The following is a 17,687-nucleotide window of genomic DNA, read 5'->3' as shown; positions in this document are numbered from 1 at the left end:
CCCAGCCCTCATGCACAGATTTGAGCTTATAATCTAGGCTCACACTTCAGTGCAACATCGAGGAACTTTTGCACTGTCAGAGGTGCTATCTTTCAAATGAGACATCAAACAGAGTCGGCCCTCTCAGGTGGACATAAAAGATCCCGTGGCACTATTTTGAAGAGCAGGGGAGTTCTCCCAGTGTCCGACCCAATATTTATCCCTCAACCAACATCACGAAAAACAGATTATCTGGTCATTATCACATTGCTGTTTGTTTAATCTTGCTGTGCACAAATTGGCTGCTGCCTTTCCTACATTACAAAAGTGACTACATTTCATTGGCTTTTTAAAAAAATTCGTTCCTGGGATGTGGGCATCGCTGGTAAGGCCAGCATTTATTGCCCATCCCTAATTGCCCTTGAGAAGGTGGTGGTGAGCCGCCGCCTTGAACCGCTGCAGTCTGTGTGGTGAATGTTCTCCCATAGTGCTGTTAGGTAGGGAGTTCCAGGATTTTGACCTAGCGACGATAAAGGAATGGCGATATATTTCCAAGCCGGGATGGTGTGTGACTTGGAGGGGAACATGCAGGTGGTGTTGTTCCCATGTGCCTGCTACCCTTGTCCTTGTCCTTCTGGGTGGTAGATGTCGCAGGTTTGGGAGGTGCTGTCGAAGAAGCCTTGGCGAGTTGCTGCAGTGCATCCTGTGGATGTTACACACTGCAGCCACAGTGCGCCGGTGGTGAAGGAAGTGAATGTTTAGGGTGGTGGATGGGGTGCCAATCAAGCGGGCTGCTTTGTCCTGGATGGTGTCGAGCTTCTTGAGTGTTGTTGGAGCTGCACTCATCCAGGCAAGTGGAGAGTATTCAATCACATTCCTGACTTATGCCTTGTAGATGGTGGAAAGCCTTTGGGGAGTCAGGAGGTGAGTCACTCACTGCAGAATACCCAGCCTCTGACCTGCTCTTGTAGCCACAGTATTTCTGTGGCTGATCCAGTTAAGTTTCTGGTCAATGGTGGACCCCCAGGATGTTGATGGTGGGGCATTCGGCGATGGTAATGCCGTTGAATGTCAAAGAGAGGTGGTTAGACTCTCTCTTGTTGGAGATGGTCATTACCTGGCACTTGTCTGGCGCGAATGTTACTTGCCACTTATCAGTCCAAGCCTGAATGTTGTCCAGGTCTTGCTGCATGCGGGCACAGACTGCTTCATTATCTGTGAAGCACTTTAGGATATCGCGAGGTCTTGAAAGGCACTATATAAATGCAAGTTTGTCCTTTCTTCCTTAAATCTACCATCAACAAATATTAAAAGAATATTTTCAACCCAACCTTTTGAAATAATTTCAGCAACATATTTCTATCAATATTAATTAACAGGAATTATGGATAAAATTGTGCAACACAAATGAAATTTAAAATTTTGCAGCTTACTTTGAGTAAATCTACATCCTTTTCATAGCATTTACCTATCTTCTAGAATAATCACATCACACATAATTACATGAAAATTAATAACAAACACCATAAGTATGTTATTCCGACCAAGGCCTTTGAATATGAAAGTTACAAACAAGCTACATCACTTGTCAGCTTGGAAAGCTTAGGTGTTTGAAATTTTACACTGATCTAACAGGAGAAAGGGCCTGATGATTCAAATGGTTTGGGACTCTGACATTTGAAAAATACCACAATTACAGAGACATTATGAGTCATTTGCAAACATTCTGTAATTAACTTGGTAAAAAACAAAAAAAATCACAACTCCTTTTGAAATCTGCCTGATAACAAGGTACAGAACATGACAGATAATATCAGACTTTGTTGTAGATTTACCTGCATAACAACACACAAAGGTTCCTTTATCTACATCATCTATGCAACGAACTCCCCAGCCTTTCTCTTGAGTTTTAAACAACTGTAGTCGAGCTTTAAGGCCATGCTGTACAACTCTGTTTTCACACATTCTTTCATTGCATTTGCACCATTTGTTACATTCGTAAAGTCTGAAAAATAAATAATAAATCTCATAAATTATATATCCCACTCAACAGTACCTTGCACTCAGTATGTAATATCGTGAGGTAGATAATCTTTGCTGGCATTGCATCTATCTCGAACAAATATTGCCAATGCACTTGATCAATGTTTCAAAGCATTCATTGTATTGGTTGTACTGACACAGAAAAAGCTCCCATCAGATAATACAATAATTGCAAACAGTAACTGCGAGCAGTTAGTATCGGAAATCATTTAGCATTGCTATTTAGTATAAAGAACACGAACGGTTTTACTTTAAAACAGTAAGTTGTAATTCTTTTTAATTGTACTACTGTTGGTGACAGAAGGTTAGGAAAGAACATTTCTTTATCATTCCATTTTTACTGAAATTGTTGCAGCTGTGTTCAAGAAAGTCATTGCTCAGCTATATCAGCTGCTAATTGGGAAGGCACAAAACTTAACTGAGAAAACTCAGGGATTACGGGGAGCAGCAATGAGCTTCCGAGCAGAAGGAGATTTGGACTGCAGTCAACTGGTCTACTCTCAGAGTGGGACCTCCAGCACGGTTGGCAGCAGGCAGTATCCAGTTTACACTGCCTGGCTAGAATGCCAATTTTCCTGTCCAAGAGAACCTTGCGCATGCATGACCGTTAAAAACTTTAGCATCGCAGCAAAGTAGCTTACTGACCCTTCTGTCACTGGAAACAGTTTCTCCTTATTTACACTATCAAAACCCTTCATGATTTTGAACAACTCTTTAATTCTCCCCTTAACTTTCTCTGCTCTAAGGAGAACAATCCCAGCTTCTCTAGTTTCTCCATGTAACTGAAGTGCTTCAACCTGGTACCAATCTAATAAATCTCTTCTGCACCCTCTCTAAGATGTTGACATCCTTCCTAAAGTGTGGTGCCCAAAATTGGCCACAATACTCCAGCTGTGGCTTAACCAGTGTTTTATAAAGGTTTAGCATAACTTCCTTGCTTTTGTACTCTATGCATCTATTTATAAAGTCAAGGATCCAGTATGCTTTTTTGTTAAAAACAGCCTTCTCAACTTGTCCTGCCACCTCAAAAGATTTGTGTACATACATCCTCTCTGTTCCTGCACCCCCTTTAAAATTGTACCATTTAGCTTGTATTGCCTCTCCTCATTCTTCCTACCAAAAAGAATCACTTCACACTTCTCTGCGTTAAATTTCATCTGCCATGTGTCTGCCCATTTCACCAGTCTGTCTATATCCTCCTCATTGTTTACTACATTTCCGAGTTTCGTGTCATCTGCCAACTTTGAAATTATGCCCTGTATACCCAAGTCCAAGTTATTAATATGTATCAAAAAGAGCAATGGTCCCAATACCGACCCCTGGGGAACATCAGTATACCTCCCTCCAGTCTGAGAAACAACTATTCACTACTACTTTCTGCTTTATGTCCCTTAGCCAATTTCATATCCACACTACCAATGTGCCTTCAATTCCATGGGCTTCAATTTTGCTATTAAGTGGTACTTTATCAAACGCCTTTTGAAAGTCCATATACACATTATCAACCATACTACCCTCATCAACCCTCTCCGTTACTGGTGCAAGAGCTCCTCTCCCAGTTTAAATTTAAATGTTTAGAGAGCACGTATGGTAGCACCCCAATGCTGTAAACATTCAAATTGTCTCCAGTCAATAGATTTAAAAGGATCTAGAAAGTCCAAAAAAATCCCCATGGCATCTTTTAAACTCAATTTGGCACCATACTGGGCTTAAGCTCCATGTGGTGTCATACCAAAACGGTACAACACTAACCCCTTGAGGGAGTCTTGTATCCTCTCTCTCTCTCTCTAACAGCTTTGTGCCTTGTATTGAGGGGGTGTGGAGTGATGGAAACACATCTCAATGTCTTCCGTTCTCATGATTTAGTCAATCCTATTGATGGAAGATCCACAATGCGTATAATGAGGTCACAGGTTGCATTCTGGGACTTCCTTCTGAGGATGTGGTAAGTCAACGAGAAAATTGAAACTAGGCTCAGGGTAAACTCAACTAAGGCCACTGCTGTGCACTTCTAGGTAGTGGTAAAGGTCACAACAACAGGTCTTCTGACCATCCTGTCTGCTGATAAAGCTACACACCATAAGGGGAGACAAAATAGAAAGGAAAGGAGAGGAGGGAAACGACACATACACACAGTAAAAGATAGGGCAAACTAGTACAAAAATTGCACAGTGGGTATTGATATTCTGTCCAGCTCAATGTGCATTCTGCAAAGATTTTGCCTGTTCAATTTAACTGCTAACAAATCTGGATAGAAGATTAAACTATTCTGATAAACACATCACAAAAAGGAAGGCAATGCAGTTGGTGCTTAACTCACCCAGAAGGTGCACATCGCAGAAGTCGTTTATATTCGTACCCAGATGTCTTGCTAAATTTTTTGTTGACACTGGCTGTCAGTTGCTGGCAGGCACACCTAGATCTTACAAACACACCACATTTTTAATACACCAAACTTAAACATCCAGCTTACCAATGACGGCTGAAATCTTTCTGCTTTTCATTTCTCTGGTACAGCAATTTGGATGAATATGATATAATAAAGATCAATTCCTATGATAGATATCAGTGAGCTACAAAAGTCTTCTCTACCAGAAATATGTATCATAAATATGAAATTCTGTTGCACAATTCCATACATACCTTTAATTATAGAGATTTTCAAAATGGTAGATTCCTTAGTTACTACAAGTTGCAGGATCCCACTTTTCAAAATAAAGTATATGGCAGTATTACTACTTACAAGATTGTCCTTAAATATTGTATATTTCTCAAAGGAGGTATGTTCCAAAGTTCTAACCCTTATATTTACATTCAAATTCAAATCAAGCATGTCATCTGGTAGTCTTTGTGGACCACAGAAGAGGGAAAAAAAGTAGCAGTCAAAATTCAACAACTTACATTTATATACACCTTTAAAAGGTAGAAAAACATCCCATGGTGTGAGGGTAAAAATGGACGGCGAGCCAAAAAAGGAGCTATTAGAAGGGGTGATTGAAAGCTTGGTCAAAGAATTGAGTTTTAAGAGGGGCTAGAAAAGGAATTCCAGAGGGCGGGGCCCAGGCGGCTGCAGGCATGGCCACCAATGGTGTGGTAATGGGAGGGGGAGGACGGGGATGTGCAAGAGACCCGAGTCAGAGGAACGGAGGGGGTTATAACATAGGAAGCAGTTATAATTCTAAAAAGGAGATAATCCCTTTTGTGATTAGTCTGTGCTGAGTTAATAGATTTCAGCTGGGATGCAATTTACAATTAACAACAATATCCCTGGGCTAGGGAGGGGGGAAAAAAAAAATCAGCCAGGGTTTTCACTCCTGATTGCTATTCAGTGATACCCTACTAAACAGAGAATGTGTGTGCATCCATATGTGTGTGTGTATGGGGACATATATATCAGTATCAGTATTGGCCTCCATGGAATTGGGGAGCTCAGAATTGAAAAGATTACACACTTATTCAGAGAATTTTTTTGACACTGGAAATACTCTTGGGATCTCCCCAACCAGGTCAGCCTCCCTATCTCCACAATCTCTCACCTGAGGCAGAAGTTTGTGGGTTCAAGTCCTATCCCAGAGACTGATCATATTATCTCAGCTGACAATGCAGTGCAGTACTATTAGAGGTGCCATTCTGTGGATTAGACGTTAAACCTGTTCAGGTGGATGTAAAAGATCCCATAGCACTATCGAAGAAGAGCAGGGGAGTTCGCCTGGTGTCCTAGCCAATATTTATCCCTCATCCAACACCACTAAAACATTATCTGGTCATTACCTCATTGCCGGTTGTGGGTTTTTGCTGTGCACAAATTGGCTGCCACATTTCCCTATATTACAACAGATACTTCATTGACTGTAAAGTGTTTTGGGATGTCCTGAGGTAAAAGGCACTACATAGTTCCCAGATATTTTTTCTTTAACTGGAAACAAGCTCGGGTTGTGCTCGCTATTTACTAGACTGGCAGATCATTCCTTTGTCTGAAAGAACACTAAAATAAAACAATCTAAGGAACGAACCCAACAACCTGAATATTGAATGAATACCTCCAATTCTCTGGTTAAATGAGCAACATTTATTTAGAAATACTGATCGAAAAGCTGCAGGAACAAAATGATGCTCTGGTGCCAGCCTCGCTTTCCAGTTACCATTTCTTTTTATTCGTTCATGGGATGTGGGCGTCGCTGGTGAGGCCGGCATTTATTGCCCATCCATAATTGCCCTCGAGAAGGTGGTGGTGAGCCGCCTTCTTGAACCGCTGCAGTCCGTGTGGTGAAGGTTCTCCCACAGTGCTGTTATGTAGGGAGTTCCAGGATTTTGACCCAGCGACGATGAAGGAACGGTGATATATTTCCAAGTCGGGATGGTGTGTGACTTGGAGGGGAACGTGCAGGTGGTGTTGTTCCCATGTACCTGCTGCTCTTGTCCTTCTAGGTGGTAGAGGTCGCAGGTTTGGGAGGTGCTGTCAAAGAAGCCTTGGCGAGTTGCTGCAGTGCATCCTGTGGATGGTACACACTGCAGCCACTGTGCGCCGGTGGTGAAGGGAGTGAATGTTTAGGGTGGTGGATGGGGTGCCAATCAAGCGGGCTGCTTTGTCCTGGATGGTGTCGAGCTTCTTGAGTGTTGTTGGAGCTGCACTCATCCAAGCAAGTGGAGAGTATTCCATCACACTCCTGACTTGTGCCTTGTAGATGGTGGAAAGGCTTTGGGGAGTCAGGAGGTGAGTCACTCACTGCAGAATACCCAGCCTCTGACCTGCTCTTGTAGCCACAGTATTTATTTGGCTGGTCCAGTTAAGTTCCTGGTCAATGGTGACCCCCAGGATGTTGGTGGTGGGGGATTCGGCGATGGTAATCCCGTTGAATGTCAAGGGGAGGTGGTTAGACTCTCTCTTGTTGGAGATGGTCATTGCCTGACACTTGTCTGGCGCGAATGTTACTTGCTACCTATCAGCCCAAGCCTGGATGTTGTCCAGGTCTTGCTCCATGCGGGCTCGGACTGCTTCATTATCTGAGGGGTTGCGAATGGAACTGAACACTGTGCAATCATCAGCGAACATCCCCATTTCTGACCTTATGATGGAGGGAAGGTCATTGATGAAGCAGCTGAAATGGTTGGGCCTAGGACACTGCCTTGAGGAACTGCTGCAGCAATGTCCTGGGGCTGAGAGGATTGGCCTCCAACAACCACTAACATCTTCCTTTGTAAACAATTTTACAACACCAAGTTATAGTCCAGCAATTTTATTTTAAATTCACAAGCTTTCGGAGGCTTCCTCCTTCGTCAGGTGAACGATGTGAAAATGACGAAGGAGGAAGCCTCCGAAAGCTTGTGAATTTAAAATAAAATTGCTGGACTATAACTTGGTGTTGTAAAATTGTTTACAATTGTCAACCCCAGTCCATCACCGGCATCTCCACATCACATCTTCCTTTGTGCTAGGTATGACTCCAGCCACTGGAGAGTTTTCCCCCCTGATTCCCATTGATTTCAATTTTACTTGGGCTCCTTGGTGCCACACTCGGTCAAATGCTGCCTTGATGTCAAGGGCAGTCACTCTCACCCCACCTCTGGAATTCAGCTCTTTTGTCCATGTTTGGACCAAGGCTGTAATGAGGTCTGGAGCTCAGTGGTCCTGGCGGGACCCAAACTGAGCATCGGTGAGCAGGTTATTGGTGAGTAAGTGCCGCTTGATAGCACTGTCGACGTCACCTTCCATCACTTTGCTGATGATTGAGAGTAGACTGAGGGCGGTAATTGGCCGGATTGGATTTGTCCTGCTTTTTGTGGACAGGACATACCTGGGCAATTTTCCACATCGTCAGCTAGATGCCAGTGTTGTAGCTGTACTGGAACAGCTTGGCTAGAGGCGCAGCTAGTTCTGGAGCACAAGTCTTCAGCACTACAGCCGGGATGTTGTCGGGGCCCATAGCTTTTGCTGTATCCAGTGCACTCAGCCATTTCTTGATATCATATGGAGTGAATCGAATTGGCTGAAGACTGGCTTCTGTGATGGTGGGGATATCGGGAGGAGGCCCAGATGGATCATCCACTCGGCACTTCTGGCTGAAAATGGTTGCAAATGCTTCAGCCTTGTCTTTTGCACTCACGTGCTGGACTCCGCCATCGTTGAGGATGGGGATGTTTACAGAGCCTCCGCCTCCCATTAGTTGTTTAATTGTCCACCGCCATTCACTACTGGATGTGGCAGGACTGCAGAGCTTTGATCTGATCCGTTGGTTGTGGAATCGCTTAGCTCTGTCTATAGCATGTTGCTTCTGCTGTTAAGCATGCATGTAGTCCTGAGTTGTAGCTTCACCAGGTTGGCACCTCATTTTTAGGTACGCCTGGTGCTGCTCCTGGCATGCTCTTCTACACTCCTCATTGAACCAGGGTTGATCCCCTGGCTTGTTGGTAATGGTAAAGTGAGGAATATGCCGGGCCATGAGGTTACAGATTGTGCTGGAATACAATTCTGCTGCTGCTGATGGCCCACAGCGCCTCATGGATGCCCAGTTTTGAGCTGCTAGATCTGTTCTGAGTCTATCCCATTTAGCACGGTGGGAGTGCCACACAACACGTTGGATGGTGTCCTCAGTGCGAAGACGGGACTTTGTCTCCACGAGGACTGTGCAGTGGTCACTCCTACCAATACTGTCATGGACAGATGCATTTGTGACAGGTAGATTGGTGAGGACGAGGTCAAGTAAGTTTTTCCCTCGTGTTGGTTCGCTCACCACCTGCCGCAGGCCCAGTCTAGCAGCTATGTCCTTTAGGACTCGGCCAGCTCGGTCAGTAGTGGTGCTACCGAGCCAATCTTGGTGATGGACATTGAAGTCCCCCACCCAGAGTACATTCTGTGCCCTTGCTACCCTCAGTGCTTCCTCCAAGTGGTGTTCAACATGGAGGAGGACTGATTCAACAGCTGAGGGAGGGTGGTAGGTGGTAATCAGCAGGAGGTTTCCTTGCCCATGTTTGACCTAATGCCATGAGATTTCATGGGGTCCAGATTCAATGTTGAGGGCCTGGTAGGACAGGATTGGGCTCAGCTGTAATCCTTCCCCACCCCCTCATTCCCCCCTCCCCCCAAGAGTCAAACAGCCCACGACGCTAGCCGTCAATGCTGAGTTGTTTATAATGGTCATTTGGGAAACCAGTGCCTGTGAAACTGTATCCTATCAGCACCTTTAGGAGGAGGGCTGGGGAGAGAAGTGACTAGATAAAAAGTTTGTAGGTTATCCGTGGAGATGTTAAGAGATCACACTGTTGCTCTTAACAAACCTTTTATTGATATGGCAGATCATTAATGATGAACAGTAATATTAGCAATTTTACCATTAACAATGTTAATTAATTCATGCGGCTCCTTTATAAACTTCCTTTGTTATAAGTTGTGATCTTATTCATCTTTCCTAGATTTCTCAAGCTCACATCCTGGGCAGTCCATTCCTTGAATGCAATAACCACAATGGGACTTGTGTTCATTCTCAAACAAACCATGAATAAAGCTCACAGGACCCACAAGCAACAATAGATCAAGGACGTTAATAACAGTGCTCACTCAGAGGAAAAATCAGACATTATTTAACTCACTAAGCATGCCAGTAAGAATACACCATCAATTGCAGGACCTGTCTACATAACCTAGGCTGTAACTTCAGCACAGTGCTGAGGGAGCGCTGCACTACCAGAGGTGCCGTCTTTGAAATGAGCCATTAAATCGAGGTTCGCCTGTCTATTCTGGTGGTTCAGATCAACCTAACAGATTCCATGTCACAATCTGAAGGAGTTCAGCATGCTCTCTCAGCTTTCCCTCAGTCAAAGCTACCAAAAATAAGACTAACTGGTCATTCATCTCATTTGCTGTTTGTGGGACCCTGCTGTCTGCAAACTGGCAGCCGAATTTGCCTATAAAACAACACTGACTGTACTTCAAAATGAATGCATATGTGATAAATCTCTGTGGGATGCCCTGAGGACATAATAAGTTGCTATATAAATGCAAGTCTTTTTTCTATCAGAGGTTTGAAGCCGCTACCTGTTGAAACAGGGCAGAGATATTATGGGGAGTAGTCAAACCAGGTTAACCCTGTAAGCCATGAATATTCACCAGCTCTTTTAATTCATTATTTTCTTTGTAAAAATGTTCTGGAAGAGCAGATTTTGCTGTCAGGCATTGTGCACAACAAACTTAAAAGCCCATCTGACAAATGATGAGTCAAACAAAAATATTCACAAAGAAGACAAATTCAATAAATTTGTAATGTTCAGGGAAATGTTTAGGACCACAGGGTGGTACAGCAATGCACTGGAGCTCTAACTCCTGCAGGACAGAATGGTAGGATGCGAGATTGTGCCTGTGGCTGTGCACGCATTGCGTTTTTTTTTTAACATCACGCAGTCACGGCTAGATGCATACATACACATAGGACCACTCTGATATAACATCTCACCACAGTCATAGATCAGCAGAGGTAGCGGCTTAGGAACAAGTAACCGAACTGCCCTCTATTCGGCGGTGGCAAGTGGCACATGAGCAGTTCAGGGCACTCTAATGTCAACTTTCCCTCCCTCTATAGTAAAGCTACTTTCTCTCTTTATCTGGAATAGGAAGCCAAGTATGGAAGCAGAGAATTCTTAATTAAATTGGGCAAAACATATTCTCACCCCAAGTGTGGGAACTCTTGTAACATTATTTACCCATCGAGAACATCTACAAAGAAAAAATAGGCATTATACTAACTTGTCACTGCAGCCATCTGTGCAGTTGCATTTCTGTAGGAACACCTCCGCTGAACTGCTAATAAGATATCCATGAGGCAACCGTGCTTTTCTGTATTTAAAATATTGCGGTGTGGAGACGTCAATTGCATTGTACAGAGGGACTGGTACAGGTTCTATACCGTGGCTTATGTCAGCTTCGTAAACAACCGGGTCCTTGCAAGCAACTGTCCTTGAAAGCTGAACGTATGTGTTGAAAGAGAAAAAGTCTAATAGTAGAAAGTCACACTGGGTTTCAAAAATGTAATCGCGCACCTCCTTGAAATTCCGCAAACTTCTCCCACAAGGAGCTTTGTAAGAGACATGTGGAGGTTCCAAGACCTCAGTATCCCAGTGCAATTTTGCATGTCTTCTTTGAAACTGGCAGAGTATAGGAATTTTCAATGGATTTTCCCCTTTGAAATGATCAGGGGTTGGAGGTGTCACTTTTGCGATGCACATTCCACTGCACTTGTGCTGATGAAAGGTCAGCTGATCAGGAAAGCTCGGATGGATGAATCCCTCTATAGGAGATTGACAGGTGGCTGAGGGAGCCAGGCTTTTAATCACAGATGTTGGCCTAGAGGAACAAAAAAAAGTTCGACTTAATTATCCGACTGGGAAACAACCGTACTGTATCTCTGGCAATGACGGAACTTGCTGTGGAACAACATGCTTTGCACAGTGCACACGATTGTTGAAACAGTTAGTTTCTCTCCATACTGGACTTCAAGTGATGGTTATAAATGAACCATTTGCAAGTTATAGTTTCCATTATAAACATGGACATAGGAATTTATAATGGAAAAATTGACTGGAAGCGTATGCAGATGTAACATTTTAATATAGCATAGATGCACGTTTGTCTGCTTAATACAGAATATTTTTTCAAGCAGTTTTTTCAGAAGAAAGTTTATATACAGTAATGAAATTAGTTGCGACTACATGCAAACTGAAGCCAAATTCTCTTTTTTTGAACCTGTGCGTCTTTCTACACAATGTCACTCATCATAACAGGCAATTTCTCCAATACCGCATCTCAGATTTTAAACTGGCTGCTGCTTTACCTCTCTGTTCTTTCAGTTGTAGTTTTAGAAGTTAAAATGTTTTTCCCTCATCAACTTTAGAAAAAAGAACTGATGTAAAAGGAGGGTTGGTAACTTTTTTGTGTCAATTTTTAGTCATCAAGGTGAAAACTGTTAGTGCTGGAAAATGGGCCAAAGATCACAATAGATGGCGGAGGCCATTCAGCCCATTGGTGTTAGCTGTGGCTCAATGGTAGCACTCTCGACTCCGAGTCAGAAGGCTTCGGGTTCAAGTCCCACTCCAGTATAGTACTGAGGGAACATAGGAACAGGAGTAGGCCATTCAGCCCCTCGTGCCTGCTCTGCCATTTGATAAGATCATGGCTGATCTGTGATCTAACTCCATATACCCGCCTTTGGCCCATATCCTTAATACCTTTGGTTGCCACAAAGCTATATATCTCAGATTTAAATTTAGCAATTGAGCTAGTATCAATTGCCATTTGCGGAAGAGAGTTCCAAACTTCGACCATCCTTTGTGTGTAGAAATGTTTTCTAATCTCGCTCCTGAAAGGTCTGGCTCTAATTTTTAGACTGTGCCCCCGACTCCTAGAATCCCCAACCAGCGGAAATAGTTTCTCTCTATCCACCCTATCTGTTCCCCTTAATATCTTATAAACTTCGATCAGATCACCCCTTAACCTTCGAAACTCCAGAGAATACAACCCCAATTTGTGTAATCTCTCCTCGTAACTTAACCCTTGAAGTCCGGGTATCATTTTAGTAAACCTACGCTGCACTCCCTCCAAGGCCAATATGTCCTTCCGAAGGTGGGGTGCCCAGAACTGCTCACAGTACTCCAGGTGCGGTCTAACCAGGGTTTTGTATAGCTGCAGCATAACTCTGCCCCCTTGTACTCTCGTCCTCTAGATATAAAGGCCAGCATTCCATTAGCCTTATTGATTATTTTCTGCACCTGTTCATGACACTTCAATGATCTATGTACCTGTACCCCTAAGTCCCTTTGGACATCCACTGTTTTTAACTTTTTACCATTTAGAAAGTACCCTGTTCTATCCTTTTTTTTATCCAAAGTGGATGACCTCACATTTGTCTACATTGAATTCCATTTGCCACAGTTTTGCCCATTCACCTAATCTATCAATATCGCTTTAATCGGGAGTGCTGCACTGTCGGAGGTGTCGTCTCTCGGATGAGATGTTAAAACAAGGCCCCGTTTGCCCTCTCAGGTGGACGTAAAGGATCCCATAGCACTAATTCAAAGAAGAGCACGGGAGTTCTCCTGGCCAATATTTATCCCTCAACCAACATCACTGAAAATCAGATTATCTGGTCATTATCACATTGCTGTTTGTGGGATCTTGCTGTGCCCAAATTGGCTGCTGCGTTTCCTACATTACAACAGTGACTACATTTCAAGAGTATTTCATTAGCTGTAAAGTGCTTTGTGACATCCTGAGGTCATAAAAGGCTCTATTTAAATGCAAGTTCTTTCTTCTTTATTTCTTTCCTTTAGCTCACCGTTCCATGCAAACCCAAGTCCCTGTATCACAGCATCCAACTGCCTCTTGAACAGCTCCAGAGTTTTTGCATCATCCACCCTATCGGAAAAACATTCTGGGTAATATTCAGTCTATGAGAATAAGTGCTTCCCAACATCAGTTCTGTACTTGCCTTTTACTGGCTAGTATCTAAATCTCTTGTCCTACAGTGATTCTTTAACTTCAAATGGCACTCCAAATTAAACTATTCTGTTTAGTATCTTATACACCTCTCTGTAGTCCGCTGTCATTCATCTCCCATCAACGCTCAAAGTTTTTATAAGCTTTCTTTTACTTTTGAGCAATTTATACTTTTATACTTGATTGACTTTCAATATGAACCATTTGCTACGGTGTTCAATTTTTGTTTAATATGACATGTGTGGGGATTATTAGAATGTTTCATCATGCACGGTCTAGTTTTCAGCCAATGACCCTGCTGCTAACTCTCTAGATAAGCAACCTTCTCTTACCCAATAATCAATAGCTACTGAACAGAGCTATCAACCCCGCCATCTCATTGGTATGTTAAATATAGAACCCTTTTTACTTATTGCGCTCTCTCTACATCTGACAATCTCATTTTCTCTCTTTTTACCCATAAAGTATAATTTCTTCCACTTACTTTGCCCTCGTATTCTTGTCTTGGCTCCTTCCTGCTAGCATCTTTCAAAAGAGCCCCTTCCTCTACCAGCTTACATCTCTCTTTCTTGCTCACCCCTCAGCCCCAGTTCGTTTCCAACTGCCTTTCCCTCTAGCTGTGTATTTTTTTCTCAATCCTCCGTGTTCATTCACCATAAAACTGCTGTTTCACACTACATAATTCTATACTACACTTTTATTACCACACATTATTCTATGTTCAAAGCATTGGGGTGGTCCAGAACAAAGTGAACACTGATGCTGAAATGGATCATGGTTACTTGATACCAGAGTTAAAAACAAGGTTTTTCACTGATAAATCTCCTGGCTGTTGAATCCCAATTGATTTTTACTGGCTTTGAGGCAAAAACAGAACTGTCAACTTGCGCAGTTTCCTGAAATTCCCTCCTTCCCTGCCAAATCTTGATAGATTGGGCACTGCACATCTTTCAGCTGGACAAGAAGATACGCCTTGTGTGGCCTGTGGTATATTCTCCAGTCTCCCCTCTAGTACATCAAAAGGCACATTACATAAATGAACAAAAATATAATTATCACATCTCTCTATTGTGTGTCTGAGAAATGGCCAGTACATTCCTCATTCAGTTTGTCTGCAGTCCTTCCTCACTCTCCTCAGTCGCACCCCCCTCTCTGCTGTATTAGGACAGTCGAGTTTGATAATAATTCAAATGGTCATCTCTACTCTAGTCTCTTTCCTACAGTGGCATAGATGTAATTATCTTCAAACTAAAATTCAATTAGAATTTTTTTTTCTAAATATGCCATATAAGTAAAAAAACTAGAGTAATAAGCATGGAACAGTTTTTGCTGAGATTTATTTTTTATTTTTGGTAAGAATAAATTCTCCCACCTGATTTTCACTCAGGAAATACAGTGATCAATTTTTCCCTTCCAGTTTTTAACACGACTGGTGTGCATCCATCACACTCAGACATCACACATCACAGCGTCAAACGTATATTAATAAAGAGGGAAAAAAGTCAGACATTTTATTCTGACCTGCCATCAGGACTTTACAAGCAACTGCCAATCTGCAAAGTTCCCTCATCATCTCGTGACTAACCTGAGACTGACTTCAGTATGTGCCTAGTTAGAACAATTAAAACTGTGTGGTCTTAAAGGGACAAGCTAGCTGAAACAGAACTTCATTTTAGCAGAATAATGATTTGTGCATTGCATGGTATAATTGAGCGTCTCGTTAGGAAACTCCACATTATTCAACTCATTGGGAGCAGCTGCTGGGTCATTTACAAAAAATGGAGGGAAAAAAATCCAAGGAAGTTAAAATGTAACAAATAAACAAAAATCAAGATCCCTAAAAATAGGATGTACAATTTAGGAACATTGGTGTTAAGACTTCAAGTCAATTCATCCTTTGAACTCTGGAAAAGAAACAACAAATCCAAGAATCAAGATAAAACCAGGATAACAGAAGGAAGGGGTGCGGAGGGGAGGGGGGGGGGGGGAACGACAAGTTTTTCAACTATTGGCCTAATTTCAAACAACAGTATGTATCACACAAATAAATCTGAACCAAAGAGAGCATCAGTCACAAAGTAATAACTCAAAAAAAGGAAGTCCTGACTTTTGAAATAAATACTGCATACTTACACAAATAGGCAACTATTTGATACTGATTGTGCTTCCATTTCTTCAGAAATCGTGACCTTCTCTGAAATCTTCTCTTCACTGTCATGCTGAAATCGCTCTTTAATTTCTATGTATATAAAGGCATAATAATTGGGGATACTGAGCCAAAAATCTTAAGATCTGTGTACAGTTAAAAGGAATATGTGAAACATCTTTTAGATCTCACAGCCAAGAGACTTACTGTAAAGGTAAAAAGGGCATTTTTGATTAGGCTAACTTTGAGGTTTTACATTCGTTGTATCATATTTGTGTGTGTGTATATGCATGCACACACATGTAGAGGTATCACTTTCTGAGTAAGAAGGTTATGGGTTCAAGTCCCACTCCAGAGACTTGAGCACATAATCTAGGCTGACACTCCATACAGTATTGAGGGAGTGCTCCACTGTCTTTCGGTTGAGATGTTAAAAAGAGGACGCCCTCTGCTCTCTCAGGTGGATGTAAAAGATCTCACACACTATTTGAAGAAGAGCAGGGGAGTTCTCCCTCAACCAATATCACTAAAAAGACTATTATCTGGTCATTTATTTCAATGCTGTTTGTGGAACCTTGATGTGCGCAAATTGGCTGCCATGTTTTATAGGAAAAAACACAGGAACAGGAGTAGGCAATTCAGCCCCTCGAGCTTGTTCCGTCATTCAATTAGATCATGGCTGATCTGTATCTCAATTCCATCTACCCGCCTTGGTTCTGTAACCTTTATACCCTTGTCCAACAAAAATCTATCAATCTCAGTTTTGAAATTTTCAATTGACCTAGCCTCAATAGCATTTTGGGGGAAGAGAATTCCAGATTTCCACACATTTCTTTGTGTGAAGAAGTGCTTCCTGACATCATCCCTGAATGGCCTATTTCAAATTTTAACATTATGGCCCCTTGTTCTGGACTCCCCCTCCAGAGGAAATAGTTTCTCTCTATCAAATCCTTTAGTCATCTTAAACACCTCAATTACATCACCCCTTAATCTTGTATATTCAATGGAATACAAGCCTAGTCCATGCATCCTGACCTCATAATTTAAACCTTTTAGACCCGGTATCATTCTGGTGAATCTGCGCTGGACCCTCTCCAAGACCAATATATCCTTCCTGAGGTGAGGTGCCCAGAACTGAACACAATACTCGAAATGGGTCTAACCAGTGTATTATATATCAGGAACATAATTTCCACCCCTTTGTATTCCAGCCCCCTTGAGATAAAGGCCAACATTCCATTGGCCTTTTACATTATTTTTTGTGCCTGTCCATTAGCTTTTAGGGATTTCTGTACCTGGACCTCTAAATCTCTCTGCTCCTCCACAGTTCCTAGCTTCTTACCATTTAGAAAATACTCTGATCTATCTTTCTTAGGTCCAAAGTGGATGACCTCACACTTTCCCACATTGAACTTCATTTGCCACAGTTTTGCCCACTCACTTAATCTATCAATGTCCCTTTGCAACTTTCTGCTCCCATCTACACTATTTACTGTTCCTCCTAACTTGGTGTAGTTGGCAAACTTGGATATACAGCTCTCTATTCCTTCATCAAAGTCATTTATAAATATAGTGAAAAGTTGAGACCCGAGTACAGATCCCTGAGGAACACTACTAGTCACATCCCGCCAATTGGAGTACATATCCATTATCCCTACTCTCTGTTTCCTAACCAATTCCCTAGCCATGTCATTAGGTTGCCTCCAATTCCATGTTCTCTCATTTTTGTTAACAGTCACTTATATGGAACCTTGTCGAATGCCTTCTTGAAGTCCATATAAATAACATCCGTAGATTCTCCCATACTTACCACATTAGTTACCTCCTCAAAAAATTCAATTTGTTTGTTAGACATGACTTACCTGTTACAATTCCATGCTGGCTCTCTCTGATCAGTTTGTGTTTGTCCAAGTGCTTAGTCACTCTGTCCCTAATAATAACACCAGGTTATAGTCCAACTGTTTTATTTGAAAATCACAAGCTTTGAGGCTTTCTCCTTCGTCAGGTGAGCGAGTGTGGGATTCCATGGAAGGTTAC

General features: G+C 42.4%; 1 protein-coding gene across 1 annotated transcript in view; it reads right to left on the bottom strand.

Moving 5' to 3' along the window:
* phf11 (PHD finger protein 11) overlaps nt 1-17,687 on the bottom strand; it is a 246,166-nt gene that overhangs the window by 155,348 nt on the left and 73,131 nt on the right. The window contains exons 15-18 of the mRNA XM_067993443.1: nt 15,638-15,743; nt 10,760-11,356; nt 4,343-4,444; nt 1,815-1,984 (exon numbers count right to left, since the gene is read on the bottom strand). Coding sequence (XP_067849544.1) covers nt 1,815-1,984; nt 4,343-4,444; nt 10,760-11,356; nt 15,638-15,743 — 975 coding nt within the window. The remainder of the gene's footprint in view (nt 1-1,814; nt 1,985-4,342; nt 4,445-10,759; nt 11,357-15,637; nt 15,744-17,687) is intronic.

The sequence above is a fragment of the Heptranchias perlo genome, chromosome 11, assembly GCF_035084215.1.
Source record: "Heptranchias perlo isolate sHepPer1 chromosome 11, sHepPer1.hap1, whole genome shotgun sequence".
Lineage (NCBI taxonomy): Eukaryota > Metazoa > Chordata > Chondrichthyes > Hexanchiformes > Hexanchidae > Heptranchias > Heptranchias perlo.
The sequence above is the reverse complement of the archived record's forward strand: the minus strand, read 5'-3'. Positions and strand labels throughout refer to the sequence as shown.